Genomic DNA, 25,490 nt, shown 5'->3' on the forward strand with positions numbered 1-25,490 from the left:
TGAAAGTGTAAATGTGACAGGTTGCTACATGGTTGTTGTTACATTGTTACATGGTCTGGATGTTGCGTCATGAAAGGCACAGAGAAAGACCTAAGCAACAAGATGCTGGGAGGCTTGCCTTGCAGTCAGGCAGAGACCAGGTTGAAATGTCACACACAAGTTCCTATCACAAAATAATTCACTATTCATGCAAATTAACATTTTTCTATGGACTAAACTTCAGGGAGACTAATTCACTTCAGCACAAAAAGAGAGTGCAGTGATGTGCATGTTCCTCTCCATGCTGCTATGATTGAGATGGTACCTGTTTTCTCTTGGCCTGCCACTCAGATATCTCTCTGCTGCTGAACAGTGTGATGGCCTGCTGGATGTGTTGCTGCAGACGAGACCTGGCCTTGCCTAGCCTGCTCCTGGCCACGGACTGGCCTTTTGAATTCACTTCACTTCTGACCATGACCGCCGGCTGCGGAGGAGACTTTGTGTTCGGTTGCCCCGTCTTTCTGAATTTAGGCGCGTGACTTTGCGTTGGAGATGAGCTTTCCTTCTCCTGTCCGACTGTCCTTGTCCCAGTTCCAGATGGAATTGGACGGTGAGCTTTAGCTAGCTGCTGAGATGTTGCTCCAGCAGGAACGTGGGTCAGAGTCGGTGGAGGCTGAGCTTGTTGACTCAGAGTTGGAACTTGAGCACGAGATTTGGCAGAAGACCGAGGTTGAGGTGTGAGCTCTGATTCAGCTTCTTGTGGAGGTTGAGCCAGAGAAGACTGAACTTGAATCAAAGGCTGAGGCTGTATCTGGGTTTCGGCATGGGGCACAACCATGGTCATTTCTTCCTGCAAGTTCATGTCCTGAGAATGGCCGTCATCATTTGGCAATACCTGAAGCCAAAAGCCATGTGTCTGAGATGGAGACTGAGATGGAGTTGCGTTATGGGTTTGGAGCTCAACCTTCTCAATCTGGTCTACAAGCTTGGTTGCCGCCACAACAAGCCACCCTGACTGAGGCTCTGTCTGCGTCTGACGGATTGTGCTGGAGGGTGTCTGACTGTCAGGAGTTTCGCCAACATGTCGCCGAAACATCTCAACAATTTCCTGGGAAAGCAAACGCACACAAAGAGGCACGGTGCCTTTAGTTGAAGGATGGAAAATAGAATGTGAATAACTTGCGTGATGCAAAAGTGACCAACAGGTTGTAATAGATCAGGTGAACTCACGCGACACTGGGAGACTGCCTGTGAGACCCTGTCCTGCATCGTAGAGGTACTGAGGCTCTGCAGCGGAGATGTTTGCTGTGCTTGCACCACAAGGCCCTGAAGATCCTGTCCCTCAGTTTCAACCTGGCTCTGCAGCTGCAAGCCCTGAGAGATCAGCACCTGGAGAGGAGAACAGCCTTCACTTTAGTGTGTTTTGAAGCACCTAAAACAAAGCACGTTCACAACGAAGCTAAACAGCGTGCCGCCTATAGACGGTTTGAACTTCGCAACAATAACAAACAGTCACTCAAACTTCCTCAACAGGAAATCCGAGGAAAAAAATGCCACACAGTTTGAGCTACACGTCTCAAATGTCCCCGGGCGCTGCACTGCGGCTGCCCACTGCTCCTAATTCTAGGAAGGTTCCTATTACATCCCTTACGTTTCCCATGATTCTCAGCGGTTGCCGACTTCCTGTTTTAAAAAAATGCACTAGCAAGGACGTGCGCGCCACTGTCAAAGAGTGGGAACGTTTGGCTTATTTTATCCGAAATGGCTAAAAATAGTAACGTTGTGTGGTTGCATAGCGGCGATATTTTACAAAAACGAGGCGAATGTCAATTAACTCGTACTGTACGGGCTTATTTTAGTCGAAATTGCAAAAAAATTGTATGTGGTTGCATAGCGGCCGCTTTTGTTTTGAAGGCTAAACGTCCAAACCGGAACTCTTATTATGTGGTAATTGAACGGAGCTTTAGCGGTCTCTCTCTTTCAAGATTCAAGATATTGTCACCCCGTTGTACAATTAGGTAGGTACAAAGTCACAACAATTATTATGATTATTTTCAGTCTCTTTCGCTATGAACGGTCCTGGGCGGAAACAGGCAACCGACAGCTGGAAACAGGGAGGGAGGGTGTCATGGAAGCCCCCACGGTCTCACCAGGAAACTCGTAAATAGACCAGGGGTGGGCAACTGGCGGCAACTGGCTCCATCCACATACTGTTTGACGTTAGCATTTGAGCTAACGCTATTGTAACAAACTATATCCAGGATGCACATTGCACATGCAACATTACTAATCTGATTAATATGACATATTTGTACCCCATCAAATTGCTGTAGTGGGCTGTTTTAAAGCTGGAGCAAAGTTTCTGGTGTCATCTGAATGGAAGAATTACCATACTCAATTTGAATATGAAAAATATAAATGTTGGTATAAAAAACTTTGATTACCAGACCTTTTCATCAAATTAGTAGCTATAATTGGGAGTGATGGTGTTACAGTAGTAGGCTACTGGTGGAAGTGCACTGTCACAATCTGGCCCTCTGGTAGCGAGGACTTTTCTTTTTTGTGGCCCTCTCTATCATCAAAGTTGGCCATCCCTGCTATAGAGGATGAGTCAAATGCAGAGGATACATTTCCCCATAGGGATAAATAAAGGATAACTTGACTTAAATCTCTGGGAAGTGCAGGGCAAAAACACCACAGCAATGAGTGCTTAACTTAAATAAAATAGCAAATAGCAAAAAAAAAAAAAAAAAAAATCCCATAGATTACCACTTGAAATCAGTTTTTCTCTTTTTGTATGAAACACAAGCAAACAATAAAATACAATTTAGAAGCTGTTTCAGGTGATTTGTGTGATTAGTTTCACTGACGTTAGCTCTTGGCTCCAGTCCAGAGCGTCCTCTTGTCTCTCTCTCCTCTAAGTGCTGGTACTCCAGGACCTCTGTGCTCCAGTGGTTCAGTTCAGCCAGGCGGCCCTCTAGCCTGGATGCAGCCCGTTGCAGCTCCCCGCATGTCCTGTCTGCTTTAGCAAGCGTCTGCCTCACCTATCCAGGAACATACAGTATGCAAGGAGATACAACTCAACCCTATCCTGTGTAGTATCAAGCAGTGGGACACAGTGACTATTTGGATTGCGAGAGGCTGTCTCACCTCTGTGAGGGTTTGCTGGAGATGCTCAATGTGGCTTGCTTGAAAGTCTGGAGATGGACTGAGAGAAGATAGGTCCACCTCCATCATCCTCTTACTTAGTAGCTGAAGAAAATGGAGGAGCACAAACGAGAAGCTCAGATGTTTTTTGTCCGTTTCTATCCATTCATTCAAGCATCAATCCATGACTTAGACCAACCTGTAGTTTGTGTCTGTTAGCCTTGAGTGGGGCAGAGGCTACCTCCAGTGGCTCCCTCAGTAGCCTGCTTGCATCCTGGGCCAATGTCTGCACCATCTGAGCACATGGAGGAGCAGCACTGGGCTCAGATGATGGCTCCTGAGAAAAGAACATGCTTCATGACCATCACAGCTTCAACAACATGTATGTAGGAACACTTAGTGTAACTTGTATGGGTACACATGCTGTGTCTGTTACAAAGGATGGTCATATAATTATTATGTCAAAAAAACTGCTACACTGTTTCAATTCTATATGTCAACCAAGAATGGAGTAAACCTAAATTCATCTACTTTCAGGCTGACTTATTTTTTAGTACACATCAAATTAAGTAGTATCGAATTGATGAAAATGATATGAAGATATGGGGCTCTATCTTGGTTCAGGCGCTATCCGCTTTGTGCGCTTTGAGCACCTGTTTGCGCCTGCCTTATACTATTGTCTCTGCACGACGATAGCAGTCTGCCGTGCGCAAGTGTCCAGGTGTTATGCCGAGTTTTGCACCCCCGCCGCCAAACGCATCCCCACCTCACAGGAGCATATTGTAATGATTTATACAGAAACGTAACTGTTTAAAAATGATAGAATTGTTTGGGTAGACGTGACCTCCCTGTTTTTAAGTTAAAACAGCCCCAAACTATGGTGGTGATGCAATTAAAAACGGGGAAGCATAACTCGTCACAACCATGGGCGCAAGCGCAGATTAGAGGCGTGCCAAATCATTTATGCACGGCGCAAACGGGATTTGGGCGGTGTTAACCACCAGAATTATTCACAGGTGTGGCCTGGCAATGCCTGGGCGTTACATCAATCAAACCAAGATTCAAGATTCAAGATTTTTATTGTCACTCCGTGGTACAAGTATCACGTGTGAAATTCTTGTGCTGTGGATGTGCCAGATTCCCGTCTTGCTGTCCCTGTAATACAGTTTGCGTGAGGCATGCTGTAATTCTCTCCATGCGTAATTTGGATAGGTGTAGGCCTATTGACTGTATATATTCCCTATCTCATAACGACACCATCACATCATATACCTGTTAAAAACATCTGTGTTTTGCTGCAATTCGGGTTATTTATCATCATTTATTATTTATTTATTTATATTCATCTATCCCCACATTTTAGCGCTGAAACGCCTGCTTTGGCATGTGGCACGCCTATGGCCAGTACAATTATAACAGGCATGAGCTTATGCCCGCCCCCAATTTGCATGGCGTTAAACGAGTGCAAACGCTAAATTACCGCTTTTGCGAAGATAGGGCCCATGGTCTTTTAAGGGGGGAAACCTCACAAAAATCGTATAACTGATGCAACATAACTGATAGAGTTAGCATCAACTTCCTCACCCTCCCTCGGTGTTATGTTTGTATGGAGCGTCCATACTTACGGACATTGGACTCTCCATGAGTTCAGCCCACTGCTTGTTGAGCTTGCTGAGTTGCTGGACCAGAGCGAGGCTGGTGGACGTTTCTGTGGCTTCGATCAGCAAGTTCCCCGCCTCCTTTAGCTGAGCCTGGCAGGAGCTCCACTCACTCAGGAAGTTCCCCGCCTCCTTTAGCTGAACCTGGCAGGGGCTCCACTCACTCACAAGCTGCTTCCTTTCCTCCTATGGGGTTTTCAACACAACAAAAAACAACAAAAACAACAACAAAACCTCAGTCCCACTTTGTGATTTAGACCAATAAGACTGCTGTATTTCTACATACAAAGCCACATAGTCACAGCATAATCTATTGGTGACAATGTAGTAACATGTAGTAGTAAATTTAACATTAGAACAGTGGTACGCAACCTTGCCCTGCTCAGGACAGGAGCCACATTGACAGAAAGAAATATTTGCAAGAGCCCACAATCAAATAAAATAAACCTTTTGTCCCTTTCTCTTTTTTTAGATTTGTATCTATTTCTTTATTTTAAGTAGGACTGAGAATGAAAGAAGTGTCAGAATTCCATAACTACTAGAACGATCTAGTGGTCATTTTGACCACTAGATTCCAAACTCTATAATCTCTCATGATAAATACCAAATTGAGAGATTAATGCATTTATTAACACATTGACTGCCAGCCGTTTTTTTTTTACTGTAGGTAGCTTCTGCCAGGCCTTTTTTTGAGGATTCTGGCTCATTTTACAAGAGCCGAGCATAATTTTCTGGTTGGACTTTGTGAACACAAAGTTCAGAAAAGTACTAATAGAATGTGTGCTTTCTCTGTCTAAAAGAGTTAGTTTGTAGAGTTAGTAGTTATGTAGATATTAGCCGTTGAGTACAGCATGGTTTCAGCGTCTGGAAATTTATTCAGAGATAAATGGCTTTCTGTGATTTCGATAGAACAGTCACTTTAACACATTGAGTGCCACAGCGCTTCAGTAAAATTGTCTGGAGCCTGTGCCAGATTCACTTCCATTCAGTTGAAAACAGCTATAGAATTTTTTCTATTATGGCTATATTAACGGGGCTGGACTTTAATGAAACATTGAACACTCCTGCTTCTTCCAAAGAAGAAATTTTGTTTCTAGACAGTTCCATTATGAAATTACAGCCTCTCAAAAAAGTGCACTTTCAAGGGTTTTCTGTCGTTTTTTTTTACTTTCCAAGATATAGGCCCTTTTATGAATACCTTTTGCACTCTAATTTCGAGCACATTCACTGACTCTGGCTGGTGTTTTCTGATGTGGTGGCGTGTGGTGTGGTTTCTGTGAAGCCTGTGTGCCACACACCCCTCTCCCCCCCCCCCCCCCTCCCCCCTCTCCCCTCTCCACCTCTGAGCTGCGGGCTCCTCCCACACGCACAGAGTTTGTTTTCTCGTTTTTGCCCCGGACAGATCCCAGCGCCCATCAAGAAGGAAATGATGCGCGCTGGCAAACGCGACTGAACGAAAAGGCTTGGCCGTTCGGCTTCGGATGCTGGCTTTCTAGGAAATCGTGTGGAGATAGATGGAAGCATAAGAGCTCAGTTGTGAGCGCGGATGCAGCCGAGCCCACTGTCCGCTGTAGACAGAGCAATATATACGGCTCTGGCAGAAAGCATGCATCGGTTTCCACTTTCTCCGCTGTCTCCTGTACAAAGTAAAGGATCTGAGGTGGGTGGAGCAGCTCCTGTGACGATGTTTAAGGTGGCGCCGTGTGATCCCTTGAAGGGATTCATGCTCACTGGCTAGGTACGACCTTAAACAGCAGAATTATGGAATAATATGAATTATGATTTTAGGACGTCCACAGACGTCCTTGGCACTCCTCGTTACTTTTTTTTAGGACGTCCACAGACGTCCTTGGCACTGAATGTGTTAACCATTCATTTTTGGCATCAGTAAGACCGTCAGACATTCTAAACAATAGTTTTGAACAGTAATTTCCTCCATAACAGCAGGAAACACCCCTCTCATTCAAACTCCTCCCTCCGTGTGTCTTCTCCTCCTTCCTCCTGGCTCTACAGCGGGCGTGTCAGAAGCGCGTTGCTGCTGCCTGCCTGCCTGCCTGCGTGCCTGCCTGCCTGCTTGCCTGCGTGCGGACGCTCCTTGTGCGAGTCAAGATGGGCCGGGGAATGCGTGGGCGATGGGCAGATGTTGATTCTGGCCTTTCTGAGGTGTTTCAAAGTGTGTTTCACCTATAATCTATTTTGCAAATCGCTCTCCGCTCTCTGTGTGCTGCTGCCTGCGCGGCCGCTCTCGGGCAAGACAAGTCTGGAATGGATTACTGTAAAATCGCCTCGCCATTTCCTTGAATGGCTTGCTCCCGCGGCAGTTTTTTCTTTGATTTCGCTCGTCTGGGGGAGCACTGTCAACACTTAGTGGGTCGGTAAAATAGATTATACACATTCAATACCTCCAATAATTGTATAGGAGACGTAAAAGGGTTAGATGCACATCCCACGGTCAAAAAAAAAAAATCATTTTTTTGACGACTCAACTCGTCGCTGGCAGTGAACAGCTGGATTGTGTTTGACGACTCAACTCGTTCTTGGCAATTAACGTGTTAAGATCTATTTTAAAAAGAAGATATAAAAAAAAAAGACAAAACAACACCTAACTCAGTGAGGCCAAAGTGACCGCCTATGGTCTTTCTAGGTAAACAAATTATAATATTTTCTTTGCTATTTGTTAGGGGTGGGGGGGGGGAATCGATACAGCATAGTATCATGATATTTTGTGGGCAATGTGTAGTATCGTATCGAATGCCAAGTATCGTGATATTTTATTCTACAAAATGTCAAGTGCATCATGCAACATTTATGACAGGTTTTTATGACAATGTTGGTCAGTCTGTCTGCTTGACAATCCCATTTTGCTGCAATAAAAATGATTGAAGTGAGATGAACAGACTGGAAACTTTATCTGATTAGATCAAACACATGTTGACAATGTTTTTACCTTTGGGACATCATTTGCAGTTGAAAAAAGGTAATAAATCAAAATATATCGCAATACTCAATATATCGCAATACTAGCATATCCCAATACTATCGGATCGTGACTTAAGTATCGTGATAATATCGTATCGTGGGGCATCAGTGATTCCCACCCCTACTATTTGTGTAATTCATATAAAAACGATTTGAAATGACAATGCAGACACTTTTAGGAAAAGTTAGGAACCAGCAGCATTGTATTTTTCTATTCAACAAAGTTATTGGACATATACATTTCAAAAACGTCAAAATGAACGCTGTGGACTTTCTAGTGTTTAATGATGGTAAAATTCCCTCTGATTGCTGGTATGAGGTACACCTGCACAGTCAGGACAAAATAGCTGAGGTGTAGCTACGTACCTGCGCGGCTAGAGCCGGGGGTTGGGCTTGTGGCAGTGTCTTCTCTGTCAGCCATGCCTGTAGAGAAGCAAGGTGCTTGTTGTAAGCCTCCCAAGCAGACAACACTCTCTCCATCGTCCCTCTCACAGCCGTCACTGCCTCTGTTAGCAAGCCTGCTTCAAGCTCCGCCTCCTTCACCTGTCTACCAACAACATGGACGTCTTCACCTGAGGAGGGCAGAGGCTGCAGGGGTTAAAGTCTGCCCTGTCTTTTAACATGTGACATCTGGGCACGCACACACACACACACACACGCACACACACGCACACGCACACGCACGCACGCACGCACACGCACACACACACACACACACACACACACACACACACACGCACTAACACACACACGCACACACACACGCACACGCACACGCACACGCACACACACACACACACGCACTAACACACACACGCACACACACACGCACACGCACACGCACACACACGCACACGCACGCACGCACGCACACGCACACACACACACACACACACACACACACACACACACGCACACAAAGCACAGGTCATACCTAGTGCTGCCTTGCTGGTGTAAGTGTTAGCCTTCTCCTTCAGTTTTTGGAGTGCGTCCATCAGAATCAGAACCAGGCCATGGCCCTCCACTGTTTCCTAAACACACAGATCCAGGTTTGTTTTAGTGGGTTGAATTAGTATAAAGGATTTTTCAGAAATTCGCTCCCGACGTATACACATCTGTGGCTGTGATTGACAGGTGGGTCAAAACTCGCATCGCAATTCTGTGCTGTATATTCGCATCTCTCTTGATGTGTAAGGACCTTTAGAAACAACGTTTTCCCCTTGGTCCACAGCATGTTGGTTCAGTAATATTAGATTCTGAGCTCAGACATTTGAATTCCTGAAAACCTGATAAATCTGTGATCTTCTATGGTTTGGGATTGTGGGATTATGTGATTATTCAGACAAATTGCCAGATTTATTGAGAGCGTATTATTCATATCATTGCATAGAAATTGGGCTATAGACTTGTGTAGGTCTGGTTGGCATTTTTTATTTAATTCCAAAAGCCCTAAAATAGAGAGAGAGGCCAGAATGACTTGACTCACTGCTTCATTGAAACTACGAGCTGCAATTTACTTTTTGTTTGTTCACAACACTGTATGATAGGAGCAGTGTACCAGTGGCAGTCCTGCAGAAGCAGCTGCAGTACCTCCTGGGATCTGTAGGGGGCTTTCCAGGAACACTTACATGGCAGTCCTGCAGAAGCAGCTGCAGTGCCTCCTGGGATCTGTAGGGGGCTTTCCAGGAATGCAGCTTTGCGTCAATGCGGCTCAGGACGTCCAGCACGGTGTGTCGGTGTTCCTGGTATTCCAACTTGATCCGTTGATACTTGGCTGTGACTCGGACATTAGTTAAACTGTTTTTCAAAAGAAGAAGAAAATAATTAATTACAAAATAAACTAATTAGCACAACAGACCATTTATAATGACAGGTGGAACAGGTAGAGTGCTGTGCACCAAAACCACTGTTGGCCTTAGGTTAGTCTGCCCTAATTAGCTAGCTTACTTGTTCTATTGTGAAAATGTAAGTTATATTTCTATAAAACATAATACAGATGTGTGTATGGGAGCAGTGCTTAAAAACAGCAAGGGCTAATTACACAAGCAAAACAGCCATCTCACCGTCTTTTAATCTCCTCAAACTTGTCATAGGGCACTCTGACAGCGCCGTACTCATCCATGTTGTGGAAGGTGTGGAGGCTGCTGAGGTGGTGGCTCGTCTCCTTCATCAAAGTCTGAAGGAAACCAGGGAAAGATCAGAAGCACATAAACTGGATTGTGGAGGACAGTGTAGTCGGAAGTCAAGACAGCTCTGATGCTTCTCTGTCTGCTCGCTCTAACGGTGTGTGTCCACATATGTGTGTCCCACAATCGTACGCTTGTGGGAGGGCTCCATGTTTGTTCCTTGCTGCACCTGACTGGGTGAACAACACGGCGTTGTCGTCCGCGGTTTGGAGCGGAGAAAAAACATGGCGGCAAATTCTAAACTTTCTCTTCATATATGAAAACCACTCAGCTGTGTCTCCCTGTGTCTTTGAGGCCATTTACACCTGGCTGGCACCAACATGCATTTTCTGTCATCAGATTGTGCTTGACCACTTGAAAGTACAGATGTAAACGCCCCCAAGATACATTGAAGACAGATTTAATTTGCAATCTGATCGGCCAAACCCCCTCCGGAGGAGGTCAGGGACGCATTGTGTACAAATGGAACACAAGTGTAAATGCAATGTGTCCTCTCAATTCAATCAGATTGCAATCAGATTGCAATCTGATCACCAAAAAATGCATGCTAACACCAGGTGTAAATGGAAGCAGGCTAATGTGGTCAAGCACTATCTGATTGCCATCTGATCACAGAAAACTCGTGTTAATGCCAGGTGTTAAATGGCCTCTTTGTTTTGCATTTACAACTGTCCGTTTAAAAGATCAGATACAAGTTCAGCAGGCGGGGGGAGGCTCTGGGCACAGATGTTGTTTTGCATAAAGTAGAGAATCCTAAACATTATGCAAATGCTCCACGCTTGCGGGCCTCCCCCACAATGCATTGCTGTCTCCAATACACAATGAATGGGAGGCGTGACACACCGTCAAGCCACTTGGGCTTTGCTATCCATCTCAGGAATGCTGAAAATCTCTGACGAACCTTTAGCGTGTCTTGTTGGGCGCGTGCCTCTGTAGCGGCGTGGGCGTGGTCTGCCGCCCTCCCTCCCTCCTCCGTCAGCTCTGCCTCAGCACACTGCAGCCAGGCGACCAGCGAGTCCAGAGGAGGAGGGAGGCTCACGTCCAGCTCTGCTTCACACCTCAGCAGCTGGAGAATGACACACACACATTTGAATGATTTATTTATGTCCACATAATTACAAGTATGCAGAGAACATAAGCACTTTTAGTGCAATCACATACTCGGTGCACACACAGATCATCTGTAGGTGTTACTTTGTTGTTGTGAACGTGCACACACAGATCATCTGTAGGTGTTACTTTGTTGCTGTGAACGTGTACACACACAGATCATCTGTAGGTGTTACTTTGATGCTGTGAACGTGCACACACACAGATCATCTGTAGGTGTTACTTTGTTGCTGTGAACGTGTACACACACAGATCATCTGTAGGTGTTACTTTGTTGCTGTGAACGTGCACACACAGATCATCTGTAGGTGTTACTTTGTTGTTGTGAACGTGCACACACAGATCATCTGTAGGTGTTACTTTGTTGCTGTGAACGTGCACACACACAGATCATCTGTAGGTGTTACTTTGTTGCTGTGAACGTGTACACACACAGATCATCTGTAGGTGTTACTTTGATGCTGTGAACGTGTACACACACAGATCATCTGTAGGTGTTACTTTGTTGCTGTGAACGTGCACACACAGATCATCTGTAGGTGTTACTTTGTTGTTGTGAACGTGCACACACAGATCATCTGTAGGTGTTACTTTGTTGCTGTGAACGTGTACACACACAGATCATCTGTAGGTGTTACTTTGTTGCTGTGAACGTGCACACACACAGATCATCTGTAGGTGTTACTTTGTTGCTGTGAACGTGCACACACACAGATCATCTGTAGGTGTTACTTTGTTGTTGTGAACGTGCACACACACAGATCATCTGTAGGTGTTACTTTGTTGCTGTGAACGTGCACACACAGATCATCTGTAGGTGTTACTTTGATGCTGTGAACGTGCACACACAGATCATCTGTAGGTGTTACTTTGTTGCTGTGAACGTGCACACACACAGATCATCTGTAGGTGTTACTTTGTTGTTGTGAACGTGCACACACACAGATCATATGTAGGTGTTACTTTGTTGTTGTGAACGTGCACACACACAGATCATCTGTAGGTGTTACTTTGTTGCTGTGAACGTGCACACACAGATCATCTGTAGGTGTTACTTTGTTGCTGTGAACGTGCACACACACAGATCATCTGTAGGTGTTACTTTGTTGCTGTGAACGTGCACACACAGATCATCTGTAGGTGTTACTTTGTTGTTGTGAACGTGCACACACACAGATCATCTGTAGGTGTTACTTTGTTGCTGTGAACGTGCACACACACAGATCATCTGTAGGTGTTACTTTGTTGCTGTGAACGTGCACACACACAGATCATCTGTAGGTGTTACTTTGTTGCTGTGAACGTGCACACACAGATCATCTGTAGGTGTTACTTTGTTGCTGTGAACGTGTACACACACAGATCATCTGTAGGTGTTACTTTGTTGCTGTGAACGTGTACACACACAGATCATCTGTAGGTGTTACTTTGTTGTTGTGAACGTGCACACACACAGATCATCTGTAGGTGTTACTTTGTTGCTGTGAACGTGCACACACAGATCATCTGTAGGTGTTACTTTGTTGTTGTGAACGTGGACACACAGATCATCTGTAGGTGTTACTTTGTTGCTGTGAACGTGCACACACACAGATCATCTGTAGGTGTTACTTTGATGCTGTGAACGTGCACACACAGATCATCTGTAGGTGTTACTTTGTTGCTGTGAACGTGCACACACACAGATCATCTGTAGGTGTTACTTTGATGCTGTGAACGTGCACACACACAGATCATCTGTAGGTGTTACTTTGATGCTGTGAACGTGCACACACACAGATCATCTGTAGGTGTTACTTTGTTGCTGTGAACGTGCACACACAGATCATCTGTAGGTGTTACTTTGTTGCTGTGAACGTGCACACACACAGATCATCTGTAGGTGTTACTTTGATGCTGTGAACGTGCACACACACAGATCATCTGTAGGTGTTACTTTGTTGTTGTGAACGTGCACACACAGATCATCTGTAGGTGTTACTTTGTTGCTGTGAACGTGCACACACAGATCATCTGTAGGTGTTACTTTGTTGTTGTGAACGTGTACACACAGATCATCTGTAGGTGTTACTTTGTTGCTGTGAACGTGCACACACAGATCATCTGTAGGTGTTACTTTGTTGCTGTGAACGTGCACACACAGATCATCTGTAGATGTTACTTTGTTGTTGTGAACGTGCACACACACAGATCATCTGTAGGTGTTACTTTGATGCTGTGAACGTGCACACACAGATCATCTGTAGGTGTTACTTTGATGCTGTGAACGTGCACACACACAGATCATCTGTAGGTGTTACTTTGTTGCTGTGAACGTGCACACACACAGATCATCTGTAGGTGTTACTTTGATGCTGTGAACGTGCACACACACAGATCATCTGTAGGTGTTACTTTGTTGCTGTGAACGTGCACACACAGATCATCTGTAGGTGTTACTTTGTTGCTGTGAACGTGCACACACAGATCATCTGTAGGTGTTACTTTGTTGCTGTGAACGTGCACACACACAGATCATCTGTAGGTGTTACTTTGTTGCTGTGAACGTGCACACACACAGATCATCTGTAGGTGTTACTTTGTTGCTGTGAACGTGTACACACACAGATCATCTGTAGGTGTTACTTTGTTGTTGTGAACGTGCACACACACAGATCATCTGTAGGTGTTACTTTGTTGCTGTGAACGTGCACACACACAGATCATCTGTAGGTGTTACTTTGTTGCTGTGAACGTGCACACACAGATCATCTGTAGGTGTTACTTTGTTGTTGTGAACGTGCACAGACAGATCATCTGTAGGTGTTACTTTGTTGTTGTGAACGTGCACACACACAGATCATCTGTAGGTGTTACTTTGTTGCTGTGAACGTGCACACACAGATCATCTGTAGGTGTTACTTTGTTGTTGTGAACGTGCACACACACAGATCATCTGTAGGTGTTACTTTGTTGTTGTGAACGTGCACACACAGATCATCTGTAGGTGTTACTTTGTTGCTGTGAACGTGCACACACAGATCATCTGTAGGTGTTACTTTGTTGCTGTGAACGTGCACACACACATGTAAAGCCCCAGGTTAATTCCTCACCTTGGCCTCTAGGCGGTTCCAGGCTGACCTCAGAGCTCGTTGCTCTCGGCTGGGCTTGGCGCAGCGTCTTATAGCAGCGAGGAGGGGAATCACCGCCCCCCTCTGCTCACTGAAGGACCCCACAAGGCTCTGAAACGCCTGAATAAAACAAACACACAGTAAGAACTAATACAGAACAACACCAACGTGTCCTCCGCTCTATCAGTCCTCGTGTCTGGCCTAAGTGGCCTTACCTGATATTTTTCTGCATAGCTTGATTTCTCCGTGGCCGTCCACTCGTCCGACAGTTCCCGGTAGAATTGTTCTATCCAGCGAGTCACCTCTCGCGCGCGCTGATTGGGCAAGACCTGAAATTTAAATATCATAAGAGTAAATAATGACATGTACAGGACATGCCTCGAGAGGGTTTCCCAGGGTGAGCGAGGGTGTGTGCTGTGAAACGGTGAGATAATTATCTTTTAGTCTTTGTTTTCATGGGGCTGTGCAATATTCTGTCATTCAGACATCAACTTGTTTTTCAAGTAGTGCCGTATAGACACACAGACACACAATGTGGGCAGAGTGAGAGATGATTAAAGCCAGGCACACACTACACAACTTGAAGCCAGAGGACTTTTGGAGGAAACAAGTTCTGCTCATGTTGTTGCAATTCCTATTGTGCCCACTAGTGGCTGTAGATTAATTAAATCACCTTTAATTCCTATCCACCTTATTTCTAGCTGCCATGATGCCTGATGGGTGCTTCTTCCGCTTCCGATTTTACAGTCTATGGTTTTAACTTGACAAAAAAAACGCCTATGAGGATTTTACAGCAGAGCCATTCTGCTCTACAGCCGTGTCGTTCGGGTGCTGGGATAACGTAATGCATTGTGGGTAGTCGGCTACTGTGGCTAATGCTAGCGGCTAGCGTAATAGTTACTTTACATGGCAGTAAAACGCCACTGAATGACCAAATTGATTTAACTTTTAACCATTTGGAGTAACACTGTTTCCATACGGACCCCCAGCGTTGGTTAGTTGTTTATAACGTGACTATATTTATAACTTTTATAACGTCCTCCAGTTTCCGGTTTATAATTCGGGTCTGCAGCCGAGTACAACAAAGGAAATGGCAAGCTGCAACAATAAGTCACGTTAAACCGGACATGCCATGCTGCTAATGAAATTGAATCACATGCACATGCAATAAAGCAATACAAATGTGCAGCACCACTAGTGCAATATGTGTGACAGAGAGAGAGAGAGGGAGAGAGAGAGAGAGAGAGAGAGAGAGGGAGAGGGAGAGAGAGAGGGAGAGAGAGAGAGGGAGAGAGAGAGAGAGAGAGAGAGGGAGAGAGAGAGAGAGAGGGAGAGAGAGAGAGAGAGAGAGAGAGAGAGAGAGAGAGAGAGAGAGAGAGAGAGAGAGAGAGAGACCACAGCCAGCAGAAGACAGCAGGAGGAGGACAGGGGAGATAAGCAGCAGGTGTGGAAAGTGATCTTACATTGTGAACACACCTTAACATTGAGGAAAATGTTTACCGTAATTCCACCCCCCCCCGCCCCAGATATACAGTACATTGTTTTTCTTCAAATAAACTGATGTAATTGTTTATGTTAATTTTCTAATCTTCTGGTTTTCATGGTGGTCAATTGCCAAATAACCCCCATAAGACTACGGTAAGTGGAATATTGATTTAAGGTAGGAATGAACAAATGTGGGGAAATGAGCTGCTGTTTTATTTAGCGCGTGTGAAGTGATGCTCTGTGAGAAAACAGTGACACGTGTGATTGCTAACCTGCAGATGGTCATCAGGTGCTGGCAGGTCATTGGAGTACTGTAGAAACTGGGCCACATAAGTCATAATGGACTTCTCATCTGGGTCTTTAACATCGACATCTGAAGTACAGAGAAATAGATTTCAATTTCAATTCTTGTATTTAGAGAAGACGACAAGAAAAGCATAGCTTGTTGTTTTGATCGATAAATGCAATATTACTGAAACAGCCTCATGGCGCTCTCACCCTGGGGCTCCAGTAGTCGGGGGATGTGGAGCTCCCTCTCGGCCAGGTGGAAGGCCTCCTCCAGGTTCTGCTGGCTGCTTCTGGACTGGACCAGAGAGAGATCCACCAGCTCCGGTCTGAGCGAGCGCAGGACGGCCAAGAAGGCCACTCCGCTTCTCCAGCTCGACTTGAAGTCCTTCACACTGATGCAGCAGCCCGCCCTGGAGGGAGACATGCATTATTATGGATCCTACATCTTTCCTTGGTAGGCCACGCCCTACTCCGATTCCGATTCCGATTCATTTATTAAGGACTGCACAACAAAGTCGGCAGAATTTGCTTTCGGTACAGCATATTACAGCACATTAGCTACTGTGTCAGCAGAAAAAACATGGACAGTACATATATCAAACAATACACAGACGGTACAGGTAGCATATAAAGACAAATACAGGACATTCAACATGAACAGAAATTGCGGATGGGGTATTGCTTCAGGAGTGAGTGGAGTTCAGTGACCAGAGGGGTGTACCACAAAACAAGATTAGTGGCTTAGCGAGGTAACTTTAGGTTTAACCCTATAGGTTTGCCGTACCACGACGCTAGTTAACTTCTTATCGAGATAGATCAACATAGCAACTTATGCTCTACGGCTAACCTGCTTTATAGCAGGTTAAGTTCAGAGGATGAGATCAAAACCCATGAAAGACCCACCTGCTTACCAATCAGCTCTCTGGAAACAGCAAGTCACCATTCATATGGTCCCCATATGAAAAATACATTGCATTCAAAAGAAAAAGAAAAAGAAAAAAGAAAAAAAAAGGCTCCTGTTGAATTAATCAAGGACTAAAGCCTTGCACTTGTTGCAGGCTACATTTTAATTAAGCCCTACTTACCACTTTGGAATATGTTTTTATATATTAATTTTTGTGCTTTTAAGTAGCCTAGATACGTTGTTTGACCCCGCCGATCGATTGCAGCTGAATGGTGAGTGGAGAAATATCACTAAACCGGCATAAAAAGGTTACATAAACGTCTCCAAAGCGCACGGTGCTGTGTGCGCAACGGAGCTGAGACTGACGTTGGGTTGGAAATGGTGATACATGCTAGAATAGCCTACTACATCTAAGCAATTTAATATGGGATCGCCTGCACACAGATGATTCATATCTAGGCTACTCCTGCATTTTGCAGCTGCAACTGTGTTGCTTTTGGCCTGTATGATGTGATTGAACTTCATATTTCCAGCATCATTATATGAAATATGGAGATATGCGACTCTGCTGACAATAGCCTATATATGTGACCACAAAATAGGCTATTTTTTATAAATGAAATATATGCCCGCACGTACCGTGTCGATTCAGTTCAGAAGCCTTTATTTTATTTTATTATCATTCTTTTTTTTATTGATAGCCTATAGGAATTATTCAATCAGTGCGACTAAACACATCATGAGATCATTATTATTCATTGAGCCTAAATGGTCTATACATACGGATTTTGGACTGAGATAGATTACACATTGCTTCCACTCGCAAAAAAGACATGCCGGTTTTATTGAGTTTATTGAGAGGGTGAATTGAGCTGCTGTAGATACGTGGAGGCAGAAACCGCTCTTCAAATAAATTACTGATGTGGATAAAAGTGGTAACTTTAGACAGTCATTCAGGAACAGACTAATAATTTCCAATTTTTGGGATATTATTTTTTTATTCTGACATACAGTAGTAAAGCTTCACGATTTGCGGTTTCATTCAATGAGGAAATAGGCGTGTCTGGTGCTGTAGAAGTTGGAGCAGTCCATATTGCATTGTGATTGGCAGTAAAAACCACGCCTCTTTTGTGGGCACGAGCTCCTGTGCACAGGCATTTTCATGTGCACGAGCTCTCAGCTTGATTAGAAAAACCTGGTTCCATTTAACGAGTGGCGATCTACCTTCATGGTACGAGTTAAATAAAATCCAGCTAGATGCCAATTATCTGGTTTAGACAAACCAGATCAAGGGACAGATCCTGGATCTTCTTATCCAACATTCGTGGTACAGCCCTCTGATGGCTGTGGCGAAAAAGCTGTTTTTGAACCGGGTTGTTTTGGTGGATATGGATCTGTAGCACCCTACCCTGAACACCCTACTCTGCATCTGATTGGCTTACCCTGATATTCTTATTCTTATCCTAACCCCAACCAATCATCACTCCTCATGCCTACACCCAACCCAATCAGAGGAAGAGTAGGGCGGGTCTTACAGAGAAAAGACATGGGATCCATAATAACGCCTCACAGCAAAACTTCAAAGCCTTTAATTAATGTTAGACGTGACTGTGACACACTGACAGAGTCACTGCAGCTGAAATGCACTGATCAGTTACTCTAAGTGGACCATCTCTGTTTTATGCTTTTCTTTTAACCACGAATATGTATGCGAATAAACCCACCTTTGGCATTGGTCCCTGACCCACACGAGCAGGGCCTTCTTGGCAGATAGGCGGAAGCGGCTGTGGAGGGGCGACGTCCGACCTGGAGGGACGGGACTAGCTGGGGCTGGACCTCCTGTGGCAGGACTACCGGACCTGGAGTCCACGCTGGCCAGTGAGTCCAGGGAGGAATGGTGAGAGCTGAAGGACAGAGCGCTGGCCAGCTCTTCAATCTAAAGTATATAGACATGATAATGATGCTGACAGGTCTGTACTGTTCCTCATTCCCTTCACTCATGCATCAGCACAGTGGAGACTGACAATACTTTGTGCTGATATTCATATTTTTATCTTTAGACTTTAACTATATCATGATAGAAAAGTATCTGAAAAGACACTGTTGTCTCTACAGTATAATAATAACAATAATTCATATTTTTGTGGTATTTGACCAAATGTCATTAGAATGAAGTAGTAGTATTAATAGTAGTAGCAGTAGTATTCATAGTAAAATGCTGAAAATAGAAAATAGACTGCACTTACATGACAGTGGAGAATGATGGTCCATACGAGACCAAGGATGATGGAAGGTCGTCCATCAATGATATCTGGGATGTTGATGTTCACCAGTTTGACCTGCACCAACCAACAACAGGTCAAGTGAACCAAACACACCACAGATCCAGATGCTGTCATCTGGAGATCATCTGGAGATCCAGATGCTGTCATCTGCTGGAGTGTGGAAGTCTTACCGATTTCTTCTTGAGAAATGTCAGCGCCGTCTCAATGTTGGCCCTCTGCTGGAAAACCCCACGGGCCTTTCCTCTTTTCTGTAGAGAGAACGTGGCAGATCAGCTGGGTTGGGGGGTAGGGAGAGAGCTTAGGAATCTTTATGAAGACATGTGAGCAAGGTTAGCATTGTAGCATCTTTGTGGTTCGGATTGTTCGGATTTGTCCTTCGAGACAAATTATTGGACATGAATTAATGGGAATCTATTCAACTGGATGAACTCTGAGGTACGGTGTGGTAGCTCACCAGACGTTGGCCGCTTATCACCTCCAACAGGTCTAGCAGCCGCGCCCCATCTCTAAGGTCAGAGAACAGGTCTGACACCGAAGACGGAGGGCATCTCTGTAACAGCACACAACATCATCAGTACAGCTCCACCCCCAACACTAAGGCTCTGTAACAGCACACAACATCATCAGTACAGCTCCACCCCCCAACACTAAGGCTCTGTAACAGCACACAACATCATCAGTACAGCTCCACCCCCCAACACTAAGGCTCTGTAACAGCACACAACATCATCAGTACAGCTCCACCCCCCAACACTAAGGCTCTGTAACAGCACACAACATCATCAGTACAGCTCCACCCCCCAACACTAAGGCTCTGTAACAGCACACAACATCATCAGTACAGCTCCACCCCCCAACACTAAGGCTCTGTAACAGCACACAACATCATCAGTACAGCTCCACCCCCAACACTAAGGCTCTGTAACGGCACACAACATCATCAGTACAGTTCCACCCCCCAACACTAAGGCTCTGTAACAGCACACAACATCATCAGTACAGCTCCACCCCCCAACACTAAGGCTCTGTAACAGCACACAACATCATCAGTACAGTTCCACCCCCCAACACTAAGGCTCTGTAACAGCACACAACATCATCAGTACAGCTCCACCCCCCAACACTAAGGCTCTGTAACAGCACACAACATCATCAGTACAGCTCCACCCCCAACACTAAGGCTCTGTAACAGCACACAACATCATCAGTACAGCTCCACCCCCAACACTAAGGCTCTGTAACAGCACACAACATCATCAGTACAGCTCCACCCCCAACACTAAGGCTCTGTAACAGCACACAACATCATCAGTACAGCTCCACCCCCCAACACTAAGGTTCTGTAACAGCACACAACATCATCAGTACAGTTCCACCCCCCAACACTAAGGCTCTGTAACAGCACACAACATCATCAGTACAGTTCCACCCCCCCAACACTAAGGCTCTGTAACAGCACACAACATCATCAGTACAGTTCCACCCCCCAACACTAAGGCTCTGTAACAGCACACAACATCATCAGTACAGCTCCACCCCCAACACTAAGGCTCTGTAACAGCACACAACATCATCAGTACAGCTCCACCCCCAACACTAAGGCTCTGTAACAGCACACAACATCATCAGTACAGCTCCACCCCCAACACTAAGGCTCTGTAACAGCACACAACATCATCAGTACAGCTCCACCCCCTAACACTAAGGCTCTGTAACAGCACACAACATCATCAGTACAGCTCCACCCCCCAACACTAAGGCTCTGTAACAGCACACAACATCATCAGTACAGCTCCACCCCCCAACACTAAGGCTCTGTAACAGCACACAACATCATCAGTACAGCTCCACCCCCAACACTAAGGTTCTGTAACATCACACAACATCATCAGTACAGCTCCACTCCCAACACTAAGGTTCTGTAACAGCACACAACATCATCAGTACAGCTCCACCCCCAACACTAAGGTTCTGTAACAACACACAACATCATCAGTACAGCTCCACCCCCTAACACTAAGGTTCTGTAACAGCACACAGCATCATCAGTACAGCTCCACCCCCAACACTAAGGCTCTGTAACAGCACACAACATCATCAGTACAGCTCCACCCCCTAACACTAAGGCTCTGTAACAGCACACAGCATCATCAGTACAGCTCCACCCCCAACACTAAGGCTCTGTAACAGCACACAACATCATCAGTACAGCTCCACCCCCAACACTAAGGCTCTGTAACAGCACACAACATCATCAGTACAGCTCCACCCCCAACACTAAGGCTCTGTAACAGCACACAACATCATCAGTACAGCTCCACCCCCAACACTAAGGCTCTGTAACAGCACACAACATCATCAGTACAGCTCCACCCCCAACACTAAGGCTCTGTAACAGCACAGAACATCATCAGTACAGCTCCACCCCCAACACTAAGGCTCTGTAACAGCACACAACATCATCAGTACAGCTCCACCCCCAACACTAAGGCTCTGTAACAGCACACAACATCATCAGTACAGCTCCACCCCCAACACTAAGGCTCTGTAACAGCACACAACATCATCAGTACAGCTCCACCCCCAACACTAAGGCTCTGTAACAGCACACAACATCATCAGTACAGCTCCACCCCCAACACTAAGGCTCTGTAACAGCACACAACATCATCAGTACAGCTCCACCCCCAACACTAAGGCTCTGTAACAGCACACAACATCATCAGTACAGCTCCACCCCCAACACTAAGGCTCTGTAACAGCACACAACATCATCAGTACAGCTCCACCCCCAACACTAAGGCTCTGTAACAGCACACAACATCATCAGTACAGCTCCACCCCCCAACACTAAGGCTCTGTAACAGCACACAACATCATCAGTACAGCTCCACCCCCCAACACTAAGGCTCTGTAACAGCACACAACATAATCAGTACAGCTCCACCCCCCAACACTAAGGCTCTGTAACAGCACACAACATCATCAGTACAGCTCCACCCCCCAACACTAAGGCTCTGTAACAGCACACAACATCATCAGTACAGCTCCACCCCCCAACACTAAGGCTCTGTAACAGCACACAACATCATCAGTACAGCTCCACCCCCCAACACTAAGGCTCTGTAACAGTACACAACATCATCAGTACAGCTCCACCCCCCAACACTAAGGCTCTGTAACAGCACACAACATCATCAGTACAGCTCCACCCCCCAACACTAAGGCTCTGTAACAGCACACAACATCATCAGTACAGCTCCACCCCCCAACACTAAGGCTCTGTAACAGCACACAACATCATCAGTACAGCTCCACCCCCCAACACTAAGGCTCTGTAACAGCACACAACATCATCAGTACAGCTCCACCCCCCAACACTAAGGCTCTGTAACAGCACACAACATCATCAGTACAGCTCCACCCCCCAACACTAAGGCTCTGTAACAGCACACAACATCATCAGTACAGCTCCACCCCCCAACAATAAGGCTCTGTAACAGCACACAACATCATCAGTACAGCTCCACCCCCCAACACTAAGGCTCTGTAACAGCACACAACATCATCAGTACAGCTCCACCCCCCAACACTAAGGCTCTGTAACAGCACACAACATCATCAGTACAGCTCCACCCCCCAACACTAAGGCTCTGTAACAGCACACAACATCATCAGTACAGCTCCACCCCCAACACTAAGGCTCTGTAACAGCACACAACATCATCAGTACAGCTCCACCCCCAACACTAAGGCTCTGTAACAGCACACAACATCATCAGTACAGCTCCACCCCCAACACTAAGGCTCTGTAACAGCACACAACATCATCAGTACAGCTCCACCCCCAACACTAAGGCTCTGTAACAGCACACAACATCATCAGTACAGCTCCACCCCCCAACACTAAGGCTCTGTAACAGCACACAACATCATCAGTACAGCTCCACCCCCAACACTAAGGCTCTGTAACAGCACACAACATCATCAGTACAGCTCCACCCCCCAACACTAAGGCTCTGTAACAGCACACAACATCATCAGTACAGCTCCACCCCCCAACACTAAGGCTCTGTAACAGCACACAACATCATCAGTACAGCTCCACCCCCAACACTAAGGCTCTGTAACAGCACACAACATCATCAGTACAGCTCCACCCCCCAACACTAAGGCTCTGTAACAGCACACAACATCATCAGTACAGCTCCACCCCCCAACACTAAGGCTCTGTAACAGCACACAACATCATCAGTACAGCTCCACCCCCCAACACTAAGGCTCTGTAACAGCACACAACATCATCAGTACAGCTCCACCCCCCAACACTAAGGCTCTGTAACAGCACACAACATCATCAGTCCAGCTCCACCCCCAACACTAAGGCTCTGTTACAGCACACAACATCATCAGTACAGCTCCACCCCCCAACACTAAGGCTCTGTAACAGCACACAACATCATCAGTACAGCTCCACCCCCCAACACTAAGGCTCTGTAACAGCACACAACATCATCAGTACAGCTCCACCCCCCAACACTAAGGCTCTGTAACAGCACACAACATCATCAGTAAAGCTCCACCCCCCAACACTAAGGCTCTGTAACAGCACACAACATCATCAGTACAGTTCCACCCCAACACTAAGGCTCTGTAACAGCACACAACATCATCAGTACAGTTCCACCCCAACACTAAGGCTCTGTAACAGCACACAACATCATCAGTCAAGCTCCACCCCCAACACTAAGGCTCTGTAACAGCACACAACATCATCAGTACAGCTCCACCCCCAACACTAACGCTCTGTAACAGCACACAACATCATCAGTACAGCTCCACCCCCAACACTAACGCTCTGTAACAGCACACAACATCATCAGTACAGCTCCACCCCCAACACTAACGCTCTGTAACAGCACACAACATCATCAGTACAGCTCCACCCCCCAACACTAAGGCTCTGTAACAGCACACAACATCATCAGTACAGCTCCACCCCCCAACACTAAGGCTCTGTAACAGCACACAACATCATCAGTACAGCTCCACCCCCCAACACTAAGGCTCTGTAACAGCACACAACATCATCAGTACAGCTCCACCCCCCAACACTAAGGCTCTGTAACAGCACACAACGTCATCAGTACAGCTCCACCCCCCAACACTAACGCCTTCAATCTGTCCATCAAATAAGTCAACACAGGTGAAAACTATCAACCATCATTGATTTCCTATTACAATCATTCCAGTCCTGAAGGGGAGATGTACTGTAGGAGAAGTGGAAGAAGCAGGTTAAAGCATTTGTAAGCCTTGAGAGAAATGAGCAGAGGTTTACCTCGGTTCAAGAAAGGCAAATGGGTGAACTATTCCTTTATGTAAAGGTTATTGTATCCCTATATATATATATATATATATATATATATATATATATATATATCACCCGCGACAGCCTTTGAACATATACAGTCATGTCCACCGTGGACGCTGGCGCCCTCAGCATTATGGGTGGCACCTGGGTTGGCCAATCAGATTTCAGGAGTGGCGCACCTCCTAGAGACGCCCCTACTTTGTCTCCCAGGTATAAAGGGGACATTTCCTGTTGGGGATTGTCAGTGGGCTGTAACAGTTGGCAGGTTATTACAGGTTATTACAGGTTATTACAGGTTATTACAGGTTATTACAGGTTATTATTACAGGTTATTACATGTGTGGAGTGTAATCAGTGATAGAGTTTGGACTTGGAGTGTCTCCAGGTGGATGTGGGCTCATAGCTCGACTCGGGTTACGTGCCGTTCTGCTCAGCTGGGACACTATTTATACTCTGGGCCCAGAGTCACCAGCAGCTCAAGGTCTCTGTCTGACCAACCAGTCAGCATGTCACATGACCAACCAGTCAGCATGTCACACTCTATAATGAGTCCAGCTTGCCTCCTATCATTTACAGCCTTATCATAGCATGATGTCATGTCTCTTTGTACTGCTTCCTGGGTAGACCTCATCATGAATGTATCCTCATAAACTATATCCATGTTATATCACTGTTGTCCAAAAGTTTCACAATGACTGTGGAGCACGATGGAAATGGATTCAGTGTAACGAGTTGACAAGTCAGGTTATGCAGCGGTAACAGCATGGATGCGATGAATATGAGCGCACTACATTTTTGCAGTCTTACAAGTTTGTGTCCAGCTCCTGATCAATTTCTCCTGCCCCTTTCCACTATCATTTTTCACTATTGATTCATTATTAATTAGGCCTTTTCTTATCCAGGCCGTCCTCCTGTGTGACTTTTGAAAATGTTGTTTGCCGTTGATGCATTTTATATGTTTGTTTTTTACTCTGTAGCACTTTCAGAT

General features: G+C 45.7%; 1 protein-coding gene across 1 annotated transcript in view; it reads right to left on the bottom strand.

The window, feature by feature from the left end:
* syne2a (spectrin repeat containing, nuclear envelope 2a) overlaps window positions 1-25,490 on the bottom strand; it is a gene marked incomplete at its 5' end in the record, with an annotated part of 223,959 nt that overhangs the window by 194,180 nt on the left and 4,289 nt on the right. Inside the window, 19 exons of the mRNA XM_083642872.1 lie at window positions 305-1,087; window positions 1,210-1,368; window positions 2,850-3,023; window positions 3,130-3,231; window positions 3,326-3,463; window positions 4,752-4,970; window positions 8,130-8,335; window positions 8,698-8,794; window positions 9,392-9,560; window positions 9,827-9,939; window positions 10,851-11,015; window positions 14,152-14,289; window positions 14,385-14,498; window positions 15,927-16,027; window positions 16,153-16,352; window positions 18,571-18,782; window positions 19,093-19,185; window positions 19,302-19,379; window positions 19,586-19,681. Of these exons, the coding sequence (XP_083498998.1) occupies window positions 305-1,087; window positions 1,210-1,368; window positions 2,850-3,023; window positions 3,130-3,231; window positions 3,326-3,463; window positions 4,752-4,970; window positions 8,130-8,335; window positions 8,698-8,794; window positions 9,392-9,560; window positions 9,827-9,939; window positions 10,851-11,015; window positions 14,152-14,289; window positions 14,385-14,498; window positions 15,927-16,027; window positions 16,153-16,352; window positions 18,571-18,782; window positions 19,093-19,185; window positions 19,302-19,379; window positions 19,586-19,681 (3,357 nt within the window). The remainder of the gene's footprint in view (window positions 1-304; window positions 1,088-1,209; window positions 1,369-2,849; window positions 3,024-3,129; window positions 3,232-3,325; window positions 3,464-4,751; window positions 4,971-8,129; window positions 8,336-8,697; window positions 8,795-9,391; window positions 9,561-9,826; window positions 9,940-10,850; window positions 11,016-14,151; window positions 14,290-14,384; window positions 14,499-15,926; window positions 16,028-16,152; window positions 16,353-18,570; window positions 18,783-19,092; window positions 19,186-19,301; window positions 19,380-19,585; window positions 19,682-25,490) is intronic.

The sequence above is a fragment of the Poromitra crassiceps genome, assembly GCF_964638095.1.
Source record: "Poromitra crassiceps genome assembly, chromosome: 9".
NCBI classification, from domain to species: Eukaryota; Metazoa; Chordata; class Actinopteri; order Beryciformes; family Melamphaidae; genus Poromitra; species Poromitra crassiceps.